The following is a 15485-nucleotide window of genomic DNA, read 5'->3' as shown; positions in this document are numbered from 1 at the left end:
GAGTCGTGAAATATCGCGGCGTGCAAGCGCATAGCAAGCGCGGGCCACGAAACTGCCCACGCCGGCTAACGGTCGCTTCCCGATAACGACAGAAAACGAAGCTTCAGGGAGCGAGTGGGCGGCGCCGGCACACAGGCGCGCGCGGAGACCGTCGAAGGTGAAGGAGGAGGGCGCGCCAGGGAAGCGGATTTGGCCGCGTCAACTCCGCCGCTTCGGTGGCTCCCCTCGCCCTCCCTCTCAACTCCCTCGTAGCTCTCTCACCTTCGACTCCGTGCGCACATCTCCGTGCGCGCCCGCCGCCGTGCTGGCGCCAGCTTATTTTAGCCGCCCCCTGAAGTTTCGTTTTCTGCCGTTATCGGGAAGCGAGCGTTTGCGGGCGTGGCAGTTTCGTTGGCCCGACTGTGCCTCCGCCGCTGCTTCCCTCTGCGCTGCTGCCGCAGCGTGCAAGGTCAACATGTGACTAGAAAATAGAGGAGAAGGGTTCACTGCCATTTTATCCGCGTGGCTGAGACGTCGGCACGTACACGCTTGTTCCGGCGCGATGCAGAAACGGCGACCTTGCAATTTGAGAGAGGGGGAATTTCCGCCGCGGGTTCTTTTTTTTTCCGTTCCATCGCGCGCAGGCATTGAGGGGCCTCTCCTGAGCTTTTGCTCTATGGCGGTGTCGGAGCAATGCCGGTCGGAGGCGCCGCCGCGTTATTTGGCGCGCTGCTAAGAGCATTGTCGGTGCGCGGTATGTTAGAAATAAGCGTGTTCGAATTAACGAGATTCGACTGTAGCTAAATTAAAGAGTCAGAGGTGAACTCACTCAGGCACATGTACGTAAAAAGCATTTATTTCTTGAAGCGCGACCGCTTCAAACTCTTCGCGCCCAGTCGCGGAGTCCGCGCTGTCCGGTGCCGCGCCTCCGCACCAAAAAAGGAGAGAAAGCGCGTCACTGCGCGCTGTTCTCTTTCGCGGCCGTCGGTGGGGCGGCGTTTATTCGTATCAACCGACGCAGGCTGAAAATCGATTCGTAACAACCGTTCTCTAGCACGTTGCAAAGTAATGGGGCTCGGTCGGGACCACAGAAAAATTCGTATCATCCGGAAATTCGTATTAGCCGTGATCGTATCATCGAGCTTTTACTGTACATATGGGGATTGTGAGTTACTATTGACATGTTTCCTCAGATTTGCTCACTTTCTCCTTTTTTTTATTCGTTGCACTATGTACCCAGGAGGTAGAAGAAATCAAGAAGAAGCTCAAGTTGGACATGCATTTGGACCAGTATTTTGTGGATGCCAACGAGGTATGTGGGTAGTCTGCGTACGTCTTTTATGGTCTTTCAGTTCTTGCTGGGAAGTGAAAATTCCTGATCTCTGGGGTCACGAGCCGAAAGTACTCATAGTCAAAAAAGAAAATGATTTTTTAAGTAACTCACTGTACCTGTTCAGTAGCCATCGCATTCTCCTGCTAAAGGCAAGTTTGTAGCTTCGATTTCAAGCCGCAGTGCCTGAATTATGATGCGGCCAAATTGAGAAACGCTTGGTGTACTTGGATTTAGATGCATGTTAAGGGGCTCTGAAATGCCTTTCGAACATATGTACTGAAGGCGAATTACAGGCGCTTCGATGTCTGGGAAAAGAAGACTACGATGATCGGTGGTGGTTGTTGATGCTCTAGCTCGTGCTTGCCAGTAGCCAGACCTGCCTTTCGAATAGCCTTCTGCAACGCGACGCCCAGGCCTGCTTGAAGACCAACGCCCCCATTTTAAGTGGTGGAGGAGCATGTCGCCTAGGGTGCGGCTAAAATGTTCTGTGATCCCGTTTGTTTGTAGATGATAGGCACTAGTGGTGCGGTGAACGACGGGGCATTCACGAAGCAATGCTGCGATGACCTTGGAGACAGTCATTCAGCAACTATCGAGGAGCTCCATGACGAAGGACGAGATTGTGGAGAATAAAGTGGCAACGTCTTTTGCTGTAGACGACGAAAGAGCTGAAGTGTCAGTATACCGTGTGAGGTGATCGACGGCAACGATTATCCAACGGTTACCGTCTGCTGTGCTGGGAAGGGGACCGTAGATGTTGATGCCAACACGGTCAGGCGGGGCATGGCAGAGGTCATAAGGTGCCCGCGGCGTGTTGAGGAGGAGTCTTGCGTCACTGGCACGTGGAACATGACTGAACATACTGTTGAACAAAACTATGGTGCGGGCAGAGGCTCTTATTTTATTAATTTATGCCTCACTATAACAAATGTGTAACAAAACTGTACATGCCATGCCAGTAGTACTGTAGCCTAATATGAGAATACATCTTCAGGAAACCTGCATGGCCACATTGTGAGTCGTCGTGGAAAGTGGAGCAGATTTCGGAGCATGTGGTGGGGAATGACGAGGAGCCACTTATGGCTACCGGGAGTGTAATTCCAGAGGTACAGCACGTCTTCCCGAGTGGTGAAGGGCTCAGCTTGCCAACACAACGTCCGAGAAGTGGGAGCAGGATTCCGACCAGAAAGAAAGTCTAGAATGGAATCAATCCACGGGTTGTTGCGCTGTTCAGATGGCATGTCAGAGATGGCGAGAGCAGTGGTATTGCAGGTAGTATTTGTGAAGCAGACAGGGTCGGGAGGCAGGGGCAAACGGGAGAGGGCCTCTGCGTCCAAATGTTTCCGACCAGAGCGATACACAACGCGGATGTTGTATTCTTGGAGGCATAATGCCCATCGGGCGAGGCGACCACTTTGATCTTTCAGTGACTACGACCACATATAGTAAGAAAATGTTGCCGATCTGTAGAAGAGGCTCCTGTGCGCCAAATATTATTGCACTGCATGCAGCAGGAAATTTACAATGTCATGTCAAAAACCGTAAAAGATCGCCTGCTTTTGCCTATGCTTGCCGTGGGCTTCTTGTCAAGCAGCGAAGCCCACCAATAGCTAATGGCTGATTTTGTGATTGCGAGAACATTCTCAGCAGTACTATTATGGCTAATGTTGAGTATCTGCGATCTCAAAAACACAGAAAAAACATTTCATCTTAGCATTGCTAGTCTACACACAGTTGTGCTTAGCAGCGTCTGCTGCCATGGGGTGACGAGCCCTAATGCAGAGCAAGAGGCTCAGCTTTTGGGCGGAGCTTTGCCCCCTTGCCACATCCTGTGTAGCTTTCAGTGCACTAGTGGAGACGAAAGGAGACAGAAAGCCAATTATTGGTGCGATAACTACGTCTAACTCCACTTATACTTTATAGTTGAAGGATTACAAAAAAATTTTGCGGCACGAGATTCATGAGGCGACGTCTTTCATAGTGAGGTCATTCTGCGATTAGTTAGAAAAGTGTTTCGGGCCCCTCTAAGGAACCTCAGATGGCCAAAATTATTCTGGAACCCTCCGCTACAGCGTCCTTCATAGCCTCGATGTTGCTTTTGGACATTAAATGTATTCAATCACTCAGTCAATCAGATTTTGTAAATTTAAGTAGATTTTGTTTTCTTTGTAATATGCATATGGAGTTGAACTACCATTGTGCTTCTTGCTCAAATGAAGCTTTGTGTTTCAGGCTGTTAACTTGTTTTATGAAGCTGTTACCCTACAAGAAATCTATTCAAAGAAAAGCAAACATTATTGAGTAAATGCCATTGTTATAGAGGAAATGCTCGAGATCAGTTGCATATTATTCTTTTTGTGTGTGTGAATTTTCATATTTTGTTCTATTGTCGTCCTCATATGATGATGGTAATCGTCTCACCTCGCAAGCAGTGCAGCAGACAGGAGTGTAGATGGTGAGAAGGGTTTCTTGTGGATGGAACCAGACTGAACAGCCTTGTCTCAGAAAGCAGCATTTTAACAGCTGTTTGCTGTAGAATTTTTTTCGCTTTTAGCAGCTATGCAGTTACCACTTTCATCTATTGTTTTTATTTGTTGTGCTGCCATTTGGCTGGCAATTTCATGTTTTAGTTCGTGCACTGTAAATGTTGTATTACTTCTTGCTGTGTTTCGGGCTCATAACTGCAGAATGAAGGCCTTCATTTCTCATTGTGGCATGTGCAGCATCAGCATTGCAGATTCTATTCCTGGCTTTTGGCAAATCGACTCTTCTGCAACAGAGTCATTGTAGATGAATGCTCGTCTACTCAACAGTTTTCATATCTCAATATGTATCAGACATCTGCCATCGTTACATAATGGCTATGGCATTCTGTTTTTGAGTACCAGGTTGCAGGTTCAATACCCGAGGTCCAATCCAATGTAGCAGCAGCATTCCAATAGGTTCAGAATGCTTAAACGCTCATGTACTTAAATTGATGTTTGCTTTAAATGGCCCCATGTGGTCTAACTTAACCTGTAGATCCCCCACTATAGTGTCTCTTATAGCTCCGGTGTTGTCTTGGGACATTAATCCCGATATTTAGATTCTGTTTAATGGGTACTGGAAGCAGAAGTCAAGCAGCCTGGTGACAGCTGTTTCCATGTTATGCTGTAACGTGTGTATTCCATCAGATTTCTTAGAGATGCTTTGTCAGTATAAATAGCTTATTTGTATAAAGTGCGAAGGTGTCGATTTCTTTCGTTAGCAAGAACTGTGATGAGCAAAGTGTGCTTTCAAAATTGCCACCAGCGCGACTTGTGGCTTGCCGTCTTGCTGCAATTCATTTTCTTTTTCTTCTCTACCAATTCTTTGTGCCAGCCGTACGTGTGGATATATGATCCAGTGCCACTGAGAACATGGATTATTGGGACATTACTGGGTGAGTCATGTGCTTTGCTGTTTTGCTAGCATTGTTTGTTTAGGGGCCATTTTCTGACATGTTCTGGGGTCATACAGTCAAACCTCGATATAAGGAAGTTGTACTTGCAACGGAAAATTTTTTAAATTGTGACTGTCAATAATTCGAGCTTTTATAGTTTCAGCAGTGAAAACACAAATTCACAATTTCCCAAAGTATTCCCAGTGGGTAGTATCTAGTTAGTAAGCGCTTATAAACAAATCGCAAGAAGGTCGGGCCATAATAGCGCAGTTATGAGCTCCAGCACATGCGGTGTAGATCGCGCCGAGAGCAGTGCAGCATTGGCATGGCTCAAGGCGTCCGAAATTTGCGTGTGTTGTGTCACACGGTGCCGTAAATCTTGGATGCCACGGCTGACCGCGCTTAGTGCCTGCAGCTTGTGCCCACAGATTAAAAATAAAAGTGCGAAATGGTGCGGCTATTCATCTTGAGCCAACAAAAAAAAAAGTTACAAGTGCACTAGCTGAGCGGAGCATTGATGGCGATAGCAAAGAGACAACTGCACGAATTAAGGTTCATTGTTTTATCGGTGTCAAGCGTGCTCAGACAAACATTCACAGATCTCACTCGACGACCACGAACTCGCTGTCACCGTGAGTGAACGCTTCGCACCAGTGTCTCGGAAAATTGAGATTACGGAACCGCCAACACTACATGTGCCGCAACCCAATGCGCACCAAAGCACTAACCGTCTTGGTTCCACTTTTGCACTTGCCACGGAGAGGCTACCTCCAGGATATGAAATGTGGCCTGTGTATGGAGGTAGGCGAGGAGGAGATGCATGTGCTAGGACAAAATGGCAGATAGTGTAATCTTGCTAACTCTGTAACGGCTCAGCAACGGTGCGCTGCCGGAGCAGATAGCGGAGGCTACGCTTCACACAACTTGGCTCTCGCGAAGGCACAGGAGGTGAAGCGGATCACACAAATGTGAAGCCGCACACGTCTCCGAGGTGCATACACCATGTGCAAAATAGCAACCGAACTTTTACAAAAAAATAATAATAAAAAACAGATTTCGCAAAGTGATTCTGACGATAGTGCTGACCGAATAAAAGAAAAAAAGTGCCATCCCCTAAAGCGTTTTGTCAGCTAAGGAAGAGTGGGTATGGCCTCCGAGACCGGAAGATGACGCACACTCGTGTGTCTCCCAATCTTGGAGACTATACAACAGGCCACTGGAAGCCAAACCTGGGCAAGCCAGCAGAAAATCCAGCATGGCGGCCTTCAAGAACAGGTAGCGTGGCGCGGAACGAGCGATTTATTCCGGAAAATCCAACTTAGGAGCCTAAATTTGTCCGAAAAATCTGTCGCGAAAATGCATTAGCTCTATGAGAACCCTGACGGTGCATTTATGAAGTCCGGAATACAGTGGAATCTCGATGACACGAATCTCACGGGGTCACGAAAAATATTCGTATTAGCCGAAATTCGTAGCATCAAAACACAATTAAAACTAGCTAAATTAAAGAGTCAGAGGTGAATTCACTCAGGCACACATACGTAAAAGGCATTTACAGTATAGACCACTTATAACATAACCGTTTATAGTGCAGAACTGGCTACAACGCGGCCTTTTCCGACTCCCATTTACCCTCCCATAGAACTCCATGTATACGCATACCGCTTACAGTGCAGCCGCGCGAGACGAAATACCAGTTATAATGCGGCTTCCGCGGGAAAATCTTGCCGACAAGGGCGATAGCGAGCACGCTTCTCAACGAGGTGCGCCCAGCGATGGGAGAGGAGATCATCGAGGGCGACGCGGAGGAGGAGCATGAGTTGTGGAGCATGAGTCCAAGGGCGATAAAATCGTCGCCGTGCGCCATACGTATGTGCGAGTGAAAGCGCGCGGGGACGCGCGCCTTCACGGAGAGCGAACACGCAGCAGAAAGCAAACGCGACTTTTGTCGCGCGAAAGGCCGTGGGGTATGGGAAGGAGGGAGGGGGGGCGACGCTGGGCTGCGGCACCAAATGCGTATCTTGCAACCGGGCGCAAGGGTAACTGGCGACGCAATCTCCCACACGAAAGGAGCAAAGCGGGAGGGAGGGGGGGGGGGGGGCGGATTCTACTCTACCAACAAATGCGTTCTTGTACATTGCGCCTGTGCCGGCTGTCGGTGTTGTCGCGCGCACCGTATCTTGAAAGCCATCTCCACACGGCTCTGATCTTTGTATGCGCTGTGCTTACGCTGCTTAGTTTCCGTTGAAGCGATAGACCGCACGAACCTTCGCTCGCTGTGGTGGCTGCGCTTCCCCACGCCTGCGTGGGGAAAAGCACAAAAGCAACAAAAGCGCCATTTCTTCACTCTTCGTGCCCAATCGCGGCCTCCGCACTGTCCGGCGCCGCGTACGCGCCTCCGCACCAAAAGAGAAAGGGAGAAAGCGCGTGACTGTGCGCTGTTCTCTTTCGCGACCGTTGGTGGGGCGGCGTTTATTCGTATCAACCGAGGTGGGTCGAAAATCGATTCGTAACAACCGTTCTCTAGCACGTTGCAAAGTAATGGGGCTCGGCCGGGACCACAGAAAAATTCGTATCATCCAGAAATTCAGTATTAGCCGTGATCGTATCTTCGAGATTCCACTGTAGTCGGAAAAATCGGTCGGCGACTGTACACTTATTTTTTACCAGTTAGTACGTTCCCGGAAAACACAATCTTTCAGCACCATCATTTAGTATATCGCTAAATTTTGATTTTATGAAAAGTTTTCCAGCCTCTAGATCCCATGTAAACAACAAAATGTGCGAGGCACACATGTGATCAAGAGAGGTAGGCCCCACAGGAGCGCCTACCATGAAAATGTTGCCACGCACTCAGTTTTCTATTCCGGTACTTGCAAACCCCCTCTTGAGACATGGCAAGTTGCCGTTCACAGCTGTCACTGCCAACCCAACCCATTGTGATAACCATCTTCATATATCTGTTTCACAGTGTGTGTGGCATATGAAGCCCACTGTACGCTTTCAATAGGCAATAACCCAAACCCACAGCCTTGCTGCAGGCTGCGTGAAGTGAGCGTCATTTTTCACTCTAGCGGCAGCATGGCATCATATTACAGTGCAGTCCACTTATAACGACATCAAGAACGAAAAATCCGATCGTTATAACCAATCATCGCTATATTTGGACTGCCGAAAAAAAAGGGGGCGCTGCCGTGAGTATACCTTTGTAGTCCCGAAACCAAATTTGCCACCTGCGATAAAAAATTGTTGTTGTAGGAAGTAGGCTGTGAAAAATAAAACGTTTATTTATACCTCTTGAATGGGGTTTCAATCGTTAGGCGCGCTGAAATAGAAATTTGCACTTGCTTTCGCGGAAGTTTCGGGTTCACAACCGCGGTGTGCATCACGTCCAGCTGCTGCGCGAACACTGGCGGCTATAATTTAGCATGCATGAAATCAATGAGCGGCTCGATCGACGACATTGCACTTTGGTTGAACATCGGGGTCGGTGTCAAAGACGGGCCATTGTCAATCTCGTCGTCACTGCCGCTGCTGTGCTCGCCTACGTCGCACAGCGCCGCACCATCTGTCGCGACAACGATTGCCCCATCAGAGATCTCTTTGCCGAACAAGGCAGCACTATCTGCACTCAAAAATTCCTCCATCGAAGCACCACCTATTTCATCGTCAGTAGTGACGTGCTCGCAGAGTTCGGTAATGTCAGTGGCTTCCACTGTGTTAGTTTCACCCATGGGGGTTTCGTCCTGGCACACAAAGTCCGCCTTCTGTGTTGATCGGCATAGCCACTGCTTCTAGCCTTCACGATCGTGGGGCTCCCGGTTTTCATTATCGTCGATATCATCGACTGCGGAAGCTCGTACTTCCGAGTCTTGCAAAATTTGCAGTTTCGTCTCAAGCGACACAGCTTTGCGCTTTGTTGGCGCACCTCCCGCTGCTCCCACGGCGCATTTCCGCGCTCGCTGAGAGACAGGGGGTTAGGGAGAGCACAGGCGCCGCTCGCTTCGCTTTCTTCCTCTTTTCTCTTCTATGGACGCTCGCATGACTGCCGGCGACTGCAGACGCGAAGCAGCTCGCGCCATCTTGTGCACGCTGTGCCAACTTGCGATGGTCTCCGTAGCTTTTGCAATCGGCGCGCACAGACGCGCGGGCGGGATGCGCTATGCGGTAATGGCGGTAGATACGAACTCGCGAAGGCAACTTTTCGCTCGGTCTCGGTTAAGGGCAACTTAGGAACTCAAATTTCGCGATTATTCTGCATGAAAAACACCTCCCAGAAGCAAAATATTGATAGTTATATCCAATATGTGGTGAATAACATATTGTTATATAGGTTTTTTTTCTCATAGCCCTAATGTGTAAGTTGACACTCTAAAGTCGACTCATCGTTATAACCGATATATCGTTATATGTGGTATCATTGTAACTGGACTGCACTGTACAGCATTGTCTACCAGCTTGATCTTGTTTCGGTTTCTCATCGCCGTTTTAAAATGACAATGCATGTCTCAAGTCGCTCGGGCCCCATGAGCTTGACGTGCATCAGTGTCTTGTGCCTGAACGATTTGATCCTCAGGCAGGTCAAAACTTCCCGCCAGAATGCTCTGCCCGAAGATGCTTTTGACCCAGGCCGAATTCGAGGTGCACGACTGTAAGCTTGCCGAAGCCGCAAAAACGGCAATGCGCGTCTTGAGAAACTCTGGCTCCACCAGATAGGTGTGTGCCGGCATCTCGTGCTGCAACAATTTGTGCAGTGCCTCGCATTGTGTAGATGTCAACTACAGTTCAGTTTGCCGAGGTTTTTACTGACTTTTGATCATACATTCTCCTGGTTGCTACGTCCCGGTTGGTCTTTCGTTTTCCCCCCAAAACGTCTGAATGAAGTTCTATGACTCTAGCCTGTGTTTTATATACTGTAGCCGACGGATTTTTCGGACTCCAAAAATTCAGACTTGTTGGATATTCCGGACTTCATAGATGTACCGTCAGGATTCCCATAGAGCTAATGCATTTTCGCGACCGATTTTTGGACGAATGTAGGTGCCAATGTTCGATTTTCCGGATTAAATCGCTTGCTCCGAGCCACGCTACCCGATCTTAAGGGCCGCCATGTTTGATTTTCCGCTGGCTTGGCCGGGCTTGGCTTCCAGTGCCCCCTTGTATAGCCTTCAAGATTAGTACACACACGCTATCCTCTGGTCTCCGAGGCCATGCCCGCTCTTCCTTGGCCGACAAAACGTTGCAAAAAGCGGCACTTGCTTTTTTTTTTTCAAGTTTCGGTTGCGTCGTACGCTGTGTGCGGGTGAAAGCTTGCGAGGGTCAGCCGGCAACCGCAATTTAATCTCGCGCAAGCGAGAGAGGAAGGCGGCTGGAAGCGCGCGGATTTCGTTCGCTCGCGGGGCACGGGGAGAAGGCGGCGACGGAGACGATGAGGAGTTGCGTTCAGCTCTTGCGGCTGCTGCCGACGGAGCTGCCGCGCAGGCACCGTATCTTGAAAGCGATCTGCTATGTGGCCGAAGTGTGCGCCCGCGGGGGACTCGTCTTGAAAGCGATCTGCGATGGGTACAAAGGGCGTGCGCCGAGTGCCAGTAGCTTTGTATGCGATGTTTTTTTCGTTTTTTTTTCGACGTTCGCGTTGAAGCGAGAGAATAGACAGCGCGAAGGTCAATTTGCCCACGGTCATCGAGAGAGATGTGTTCATGTAACCCGTGCGCGCGTGACACTGTGCTTAATTAGTTTGTAAGCGCATATTTACAACTTTATACGGCCGATAAAACTAACATCCTTACTTCATATCGCTGTCTATTAATTTGATATCGCAATCGATGCTCCGCCTTTTGGGCGAAACTGCGACATTTTTCTTAAGCCAGCCTCATGATTTTTTTCCCCTTTGGGGGGGGGGGGGAGGGGGGCGATTTGTTCGGACTGTTCGGTATTTCGGACTGCTCGATTTTTCGGACTATTTTTCAGTCCCCGCGAAGTCTGGAAAATCGGTCGGCTACTGTATAACTCAGTGCTTTTCACCATGTGTGCTGGTGGCTGCCACTGTGTTATCCCGTCTTGTTATGGTGCATAAGGATGAGAAATGATACGAAGTAACCACAGGACAGGAAAGAGCTCATCACACGCTTTGTACTGAATCAAAAGGAAACTACTGCTCTCCGCAAACACTGTCTCAGCTTAATGACACTGTGATTGCTATTCAGTTTTTTCTGTCAAGCCAATGCAAAAATGCCTACAATTTCACCCAACATAGATAACTACTAGGAATCATTGTAAACAGAAAGTTGGCACCATAGTAAACATATTTGGCAATGTTAAAGCTCTGAAGATTCATGCTGGTTCACACTTATAGGTTAGGTTAGGTATGTCTGCTAAAATCATTGTACGTGTGACACTGGCCGATTACATTGCGCCCTGTGTTTTGCCTATGGACCTTTTGTGAGTGTTTTAATCGGCATTGTCAGTGCATTCTGTCTGTTTGAGTTAAATCTAGTCTGCACTTTATTCATCTACCAGCCTCCACAATAATGTGTCGCCATTGCCCACATCAAAAATTTCTGCTTAAAACGAGAGTGTCTGGATTTGCATGACTTTCTAGGTCCAAATTTACTGCACATTTTTCAAACCTGGCATCCCGCTTACTGTGATCAACTGCAAATTGTACTTCTGGCACAGTGGCTGTGCTTCCAAGAGACGGCGCGATGGTGTGTCCTCAAGCCCAGTGAAGAAATTTGTTGCAAAAGCTATATTTGTTAAGGGCCAACTGCAACGAAATTTCAGTTTTAATATTTAAAAGTTATTTACATTTTTAACATACATGTAATCAAAGCAGTCTTGACAATTCTGCAAGGCTGGTAATTGTCAAAAGTTTCTTTAACAGCTTTTAGACAGTACCTTAGCAGATGACACGGGCACCTGGTGCTTAGCAGAACATGGCCTCCGAGATGTTCAGCTCACCACTGGTGCCGCCCTATCTCGGAGGTCATGCTCGGGCGCTGCACTGCTTCTCGGCATTCCAGGTTCTGCGTCATTTCTGGCGAGTAATAATGGTAGCATTTTTCTGAGTTTCGCTGTCAAAAACGTTTTTCTTTGTAAACTTTTTATGGCATACCTATTTCTGTATCAGATCGTAGGGGCTGCTTTGTACCTACTCTATCTAAAACTAAGCTTTTTATGCTGTCGAAAATTTCATTTTAGTTGGCCTTTAATGGTAGTACTGAGGTTCAGCTGAAGAATAATTTTCTATGGCCTTTTTGTTAATCCTCCATTCTAAAGGATCTTTCACTTTGTTAATGTGTTCTCTTTTTCTGCAGTGGTGGGAGCTGTGGCTGTGTGTCTGTTCCCCCTGTGGCCACGAACAGTGCGGGACTACGTCTACTACCTGAGCATAGCCACTGCATTCCTTTTAGGCATCATCATCTCCCTTGCTTTCTGTAAGTGTGTGTGTTCTCTGCAGTGCCTTACAGTGGCCTCCTATATATGTTTCTCAGCCAGAAGATGTTTTCTATCTGTTGAAAATTTATTTTTAGCACTTTCCTGATGACTTCAGCATCATTGAAAGCGTACAGCACAACAACGTCAGCAATTTATTTTTTGGTGAATTCTTTTGCATGTACTCCACACTGGTTGAAAATATATTTGATGTGTGGGAGAAAAAATCAGTCATGTCACCTGTAGCAAACATGAAAAATACCCAATACTCGGACAAATGAAATATTTACCTGCTCTAAATAAATAAATAAAATCAAAGGCTACGAAACAAGAGTATCAATGGCATGACCACCTATTGGTAATGATAGAAGCCTACACACTAGCTCATTTTCTGTCATGGTTTGATTACACACTTTGCACATGCAGTCGCTGGCCAATAACAGTCGCTAGTAATTGGGGGTCCAAAAATAGCATATTTGACAGAACATAAGTGTCTTTATTCAACAAGATTGCCAAAAAAGCTTGACAATGGTTGCAGCAGGCACATGCGCTTGCTTGCATGTAACCTGGTCAGTGTGTATTTCGACCACTGTCATGCTATCGCTACAGGCATACAAAAGTATGGTTCATACATGCTGAAAATTGCTGTTCCTTGGTAACTTGGAACGCAAGTTTACTACACTTTGATGAAGGAATAATTGCAGGTTTCTTCGCTGCATTACTTGGCACTTCTCTCGTATCATCGCAACCCACGATGGCGCAAACTGATTTGACACTGTTTGATGGTTATGAGCAAAGAAAAATAATTCAGGCACTTTTGCACAGCTGTGACATATAAAAGACGGGCGGCGTCAAGCAGCATTTCGAAACCTTGGACCCGTGACGTGAAGTTCACGTGATACAATTGCGTAAATGCAAGTAAACAGATCCACAACACGATCTTGTAAACCATTGCGAGGCGAAAAGAAGCAGCAACTTCTGACGCTCCTTGACGAGTGAACCCAACTCTTCTTCCAAGATAGAAACTTGCCGAGCCACCGTCGGAGGCGCTGGCTGTAGTCAAGGGCACTGCGCGCTTTTGGCATGATCGTAGGGAAATGCACACGGTATCAGCAGTAGCTCTGTCTCATCTCTCACTGCGTTGCCTCGTTGGTACTGCTACGCAGTAGACTTGTTAACTCATCATCATCATCCTATATACAGTATAACCTGCTGTTACATTCCCGGGTGCTGCTTTTTCCCGGCTGTTACGTCGTTTTCAGCCGGTTCCGGCATAGCTGCCATAGGACCAAATGCATTGGTAACCCCGCTGTTGCATCGCAACTGTGGGACCGTTCCCGCATCATGCATTGCGAACTGCCACCGGCCAGAGCATCCATCTTGACTTTTCGTGTCGCTTGACTTGGTGGCTTGACGATGGGATTTGCCGCCCAAAGTGCCGGGGGCGACACCTATGACATATTTTCGGTTTCCGCCAGCAAAAGCATGACCTTCCAGATCCGTGTTTGCTATTTAAAGACGGTATCTATGACTCATTGTGGCCCTAAAATTGTTTTTGGTGCATAGATGTTCCATATAAAGTCCAAGGGCGATAATGCTGTCGCCGCGCGCCACATACCAAATGTGCAAGTGAAAGCGTGCGAGGGGAGCCGAAGACCGCGGCTAAATCTTGTGTGCGCAAGAAAAGCCGGGAGGAAGCGCACCTTCCTCCGGTCACGCTCGAGGCACCGGCGAGGAAGCAAGGAATAGGGGATGGCGTTGTACTCTGGCATCAACTGCATCCTGCACGGCGGCGCGCGTTCCGTATCTTGAAAGTGATCTGCATTGGGGGCAGAGTCTAGGCAGTGTAGGTGCATTGGTGGCTCGTAGCTTTGTGCGTGCTGTGTGTTCTCGGCGCTTAGTTTACATTGAAGTGATAGACAACAGAGTGAAGGTCACATCGCTCGCTGCTGCTGCGGCGCTTCCTCACGCCAGCGTTTGACAGTGTGTGTCTGCGCTCATCGAGTGTGATGTGTTCATGTTTGCCTGTGCGCGCTGACACCACGCTTGTTAATATAGTTAAGAAGCGAATGTTTACAAGTTTATATGGACTATAAAACTACCATCCTTACTTTGTATAGCTGTCAATTTGCTATCGCAATCGATTCTTCGGCTTTCGGGTGAACTACGACTTTTTTTACACGTAAAAATTAAAGTAAAATTGTGTGCAGTTCAACACTACTCTCATTTCTCAATTTTTCCTGTTACTTGGCTCTTGCATTTCCCGGCTCTTACGTTTTTTAAATTTTTATTACTGTCTTGTGAAAAACGTATCAGCGGTGTTCTACTGTATTTATGTCCACTGCAGGACGAAGGCCTCTCCCTGCGATCTCCAAGTCATGCGCTAGCTGATTCCAACTTGCGCCTGAAAATTTCCTAACTTCATCACCCCACCCCACCTTTGTTAACTCGACTCCGGTTAATTCGATACTGATCGAAGGTTCCAGCGGGTGCCCATACATTTTTGTGGGCCCAAACTTCGTTATTTCGATCTCAAAATTGGCTTTCGCCAGAGAGCTCGAACTTTACTGGTCAGCTTCGCCGCAGTAGAGCCATCTTATGTGGTGCAGCATACCAAGAATGGAGAGGGGCCACTATCACGGGACACAGTACGCATTCCTTATGCACTCGTGCATATGCTGTCTCCGGTCGCAGTATGTGCACATAGAATCTAAATAAGCATACTGGCAGCCATTCAGAGCTGTTTCTGACATTTCTGTGACGATTTGAGCCCTTGTTTTTCCTACCATGTGCAACTCCTATATGAGGCCGCTAACGAGGCCTAGTATGCATTCCTTAATTATACATGCGTGCATGCGCCATGCACTGAGGAACAGAGAAAAGTCATATGTGTTTTGGGAGAGCTAGTGAAAGGGAACGTGGTAAGATGAAAAAGTGAATGTCGAGGGGACGTTTAGGGCCAACAAAAGAGCGGGGCTCTGTCTAAAACTCCGAAGGCCTGCCAGTAAACTTATTAGGTGCCTCGGTGCTTGCACTGTTACCTGGGACGGCACATGTGCGCATGTAAATTAAGGAACACGTGCTATGTCCCGCAACAGTGGCACCTTCCCCTGCATGGTATGCTTCACTGCATAACACGGCTGTATTGGTAAAGCCAACATTAAAGGCAAATACTGGCAAGTGAATCAACGGCATGTTTCGGCGTTTTTTCTTTTCTTTTTTTTTTTTTTCATTCGACCCTCTAGATAATTCGACCAGTTCTATCGGTCCCGTCAGGGTCGAATTAACAGAAGCCTACTGTATTTGTAGCTTATACTC

At 47.8% G+C, this 15485-nt stretch overlaps 1 protein-coding gene across 1 annotated transcript in view; it reads left to right on the top strand.

Annotated features, from left to right (window-relative positions):
- The window catches only part of LOC119445934 (translocation protein SEC62), a 40453-nt gene that overhangs the window by 15598 nt on the left and 9370 nt on the right, over nt 1-15485 (top strand). The window contains exons 5-7 of the mRNA XM_037710239.2: nt 1220-1291; nt 4673-4733; nt 12050-12169. Coding sequence (XP_037566167.1) covers nt 1220-1291; nt 4673-4733; nt 12050-12169 — 253 coding nt within the window. The remainder of the gene's footprint in view (nt 1-1219; nt 1292-4672; nt 4734-12049; nt 12170-15485) is intronic.

This window comes from Dermacentor silvarum, chromosome 3 (assembly GCF_013339745.2).
Source record: "Dermacentor silvarum isolate Dsil-2018 chromosome 3, BIME_Dsil_1.4, whole genome shotgun sequence".
In the NCBI taxonomy this organism is placed as follows: domain Eukaryota; kingdom Metazoa; phylum Arthropoda; class Arachnida; order Ixodida; family Ixodidae; genus Dermacentor; species Dermacentor silvarum.
This window is presented reverse-complemented; position numbering and strand designations above follow the sequence as displayed.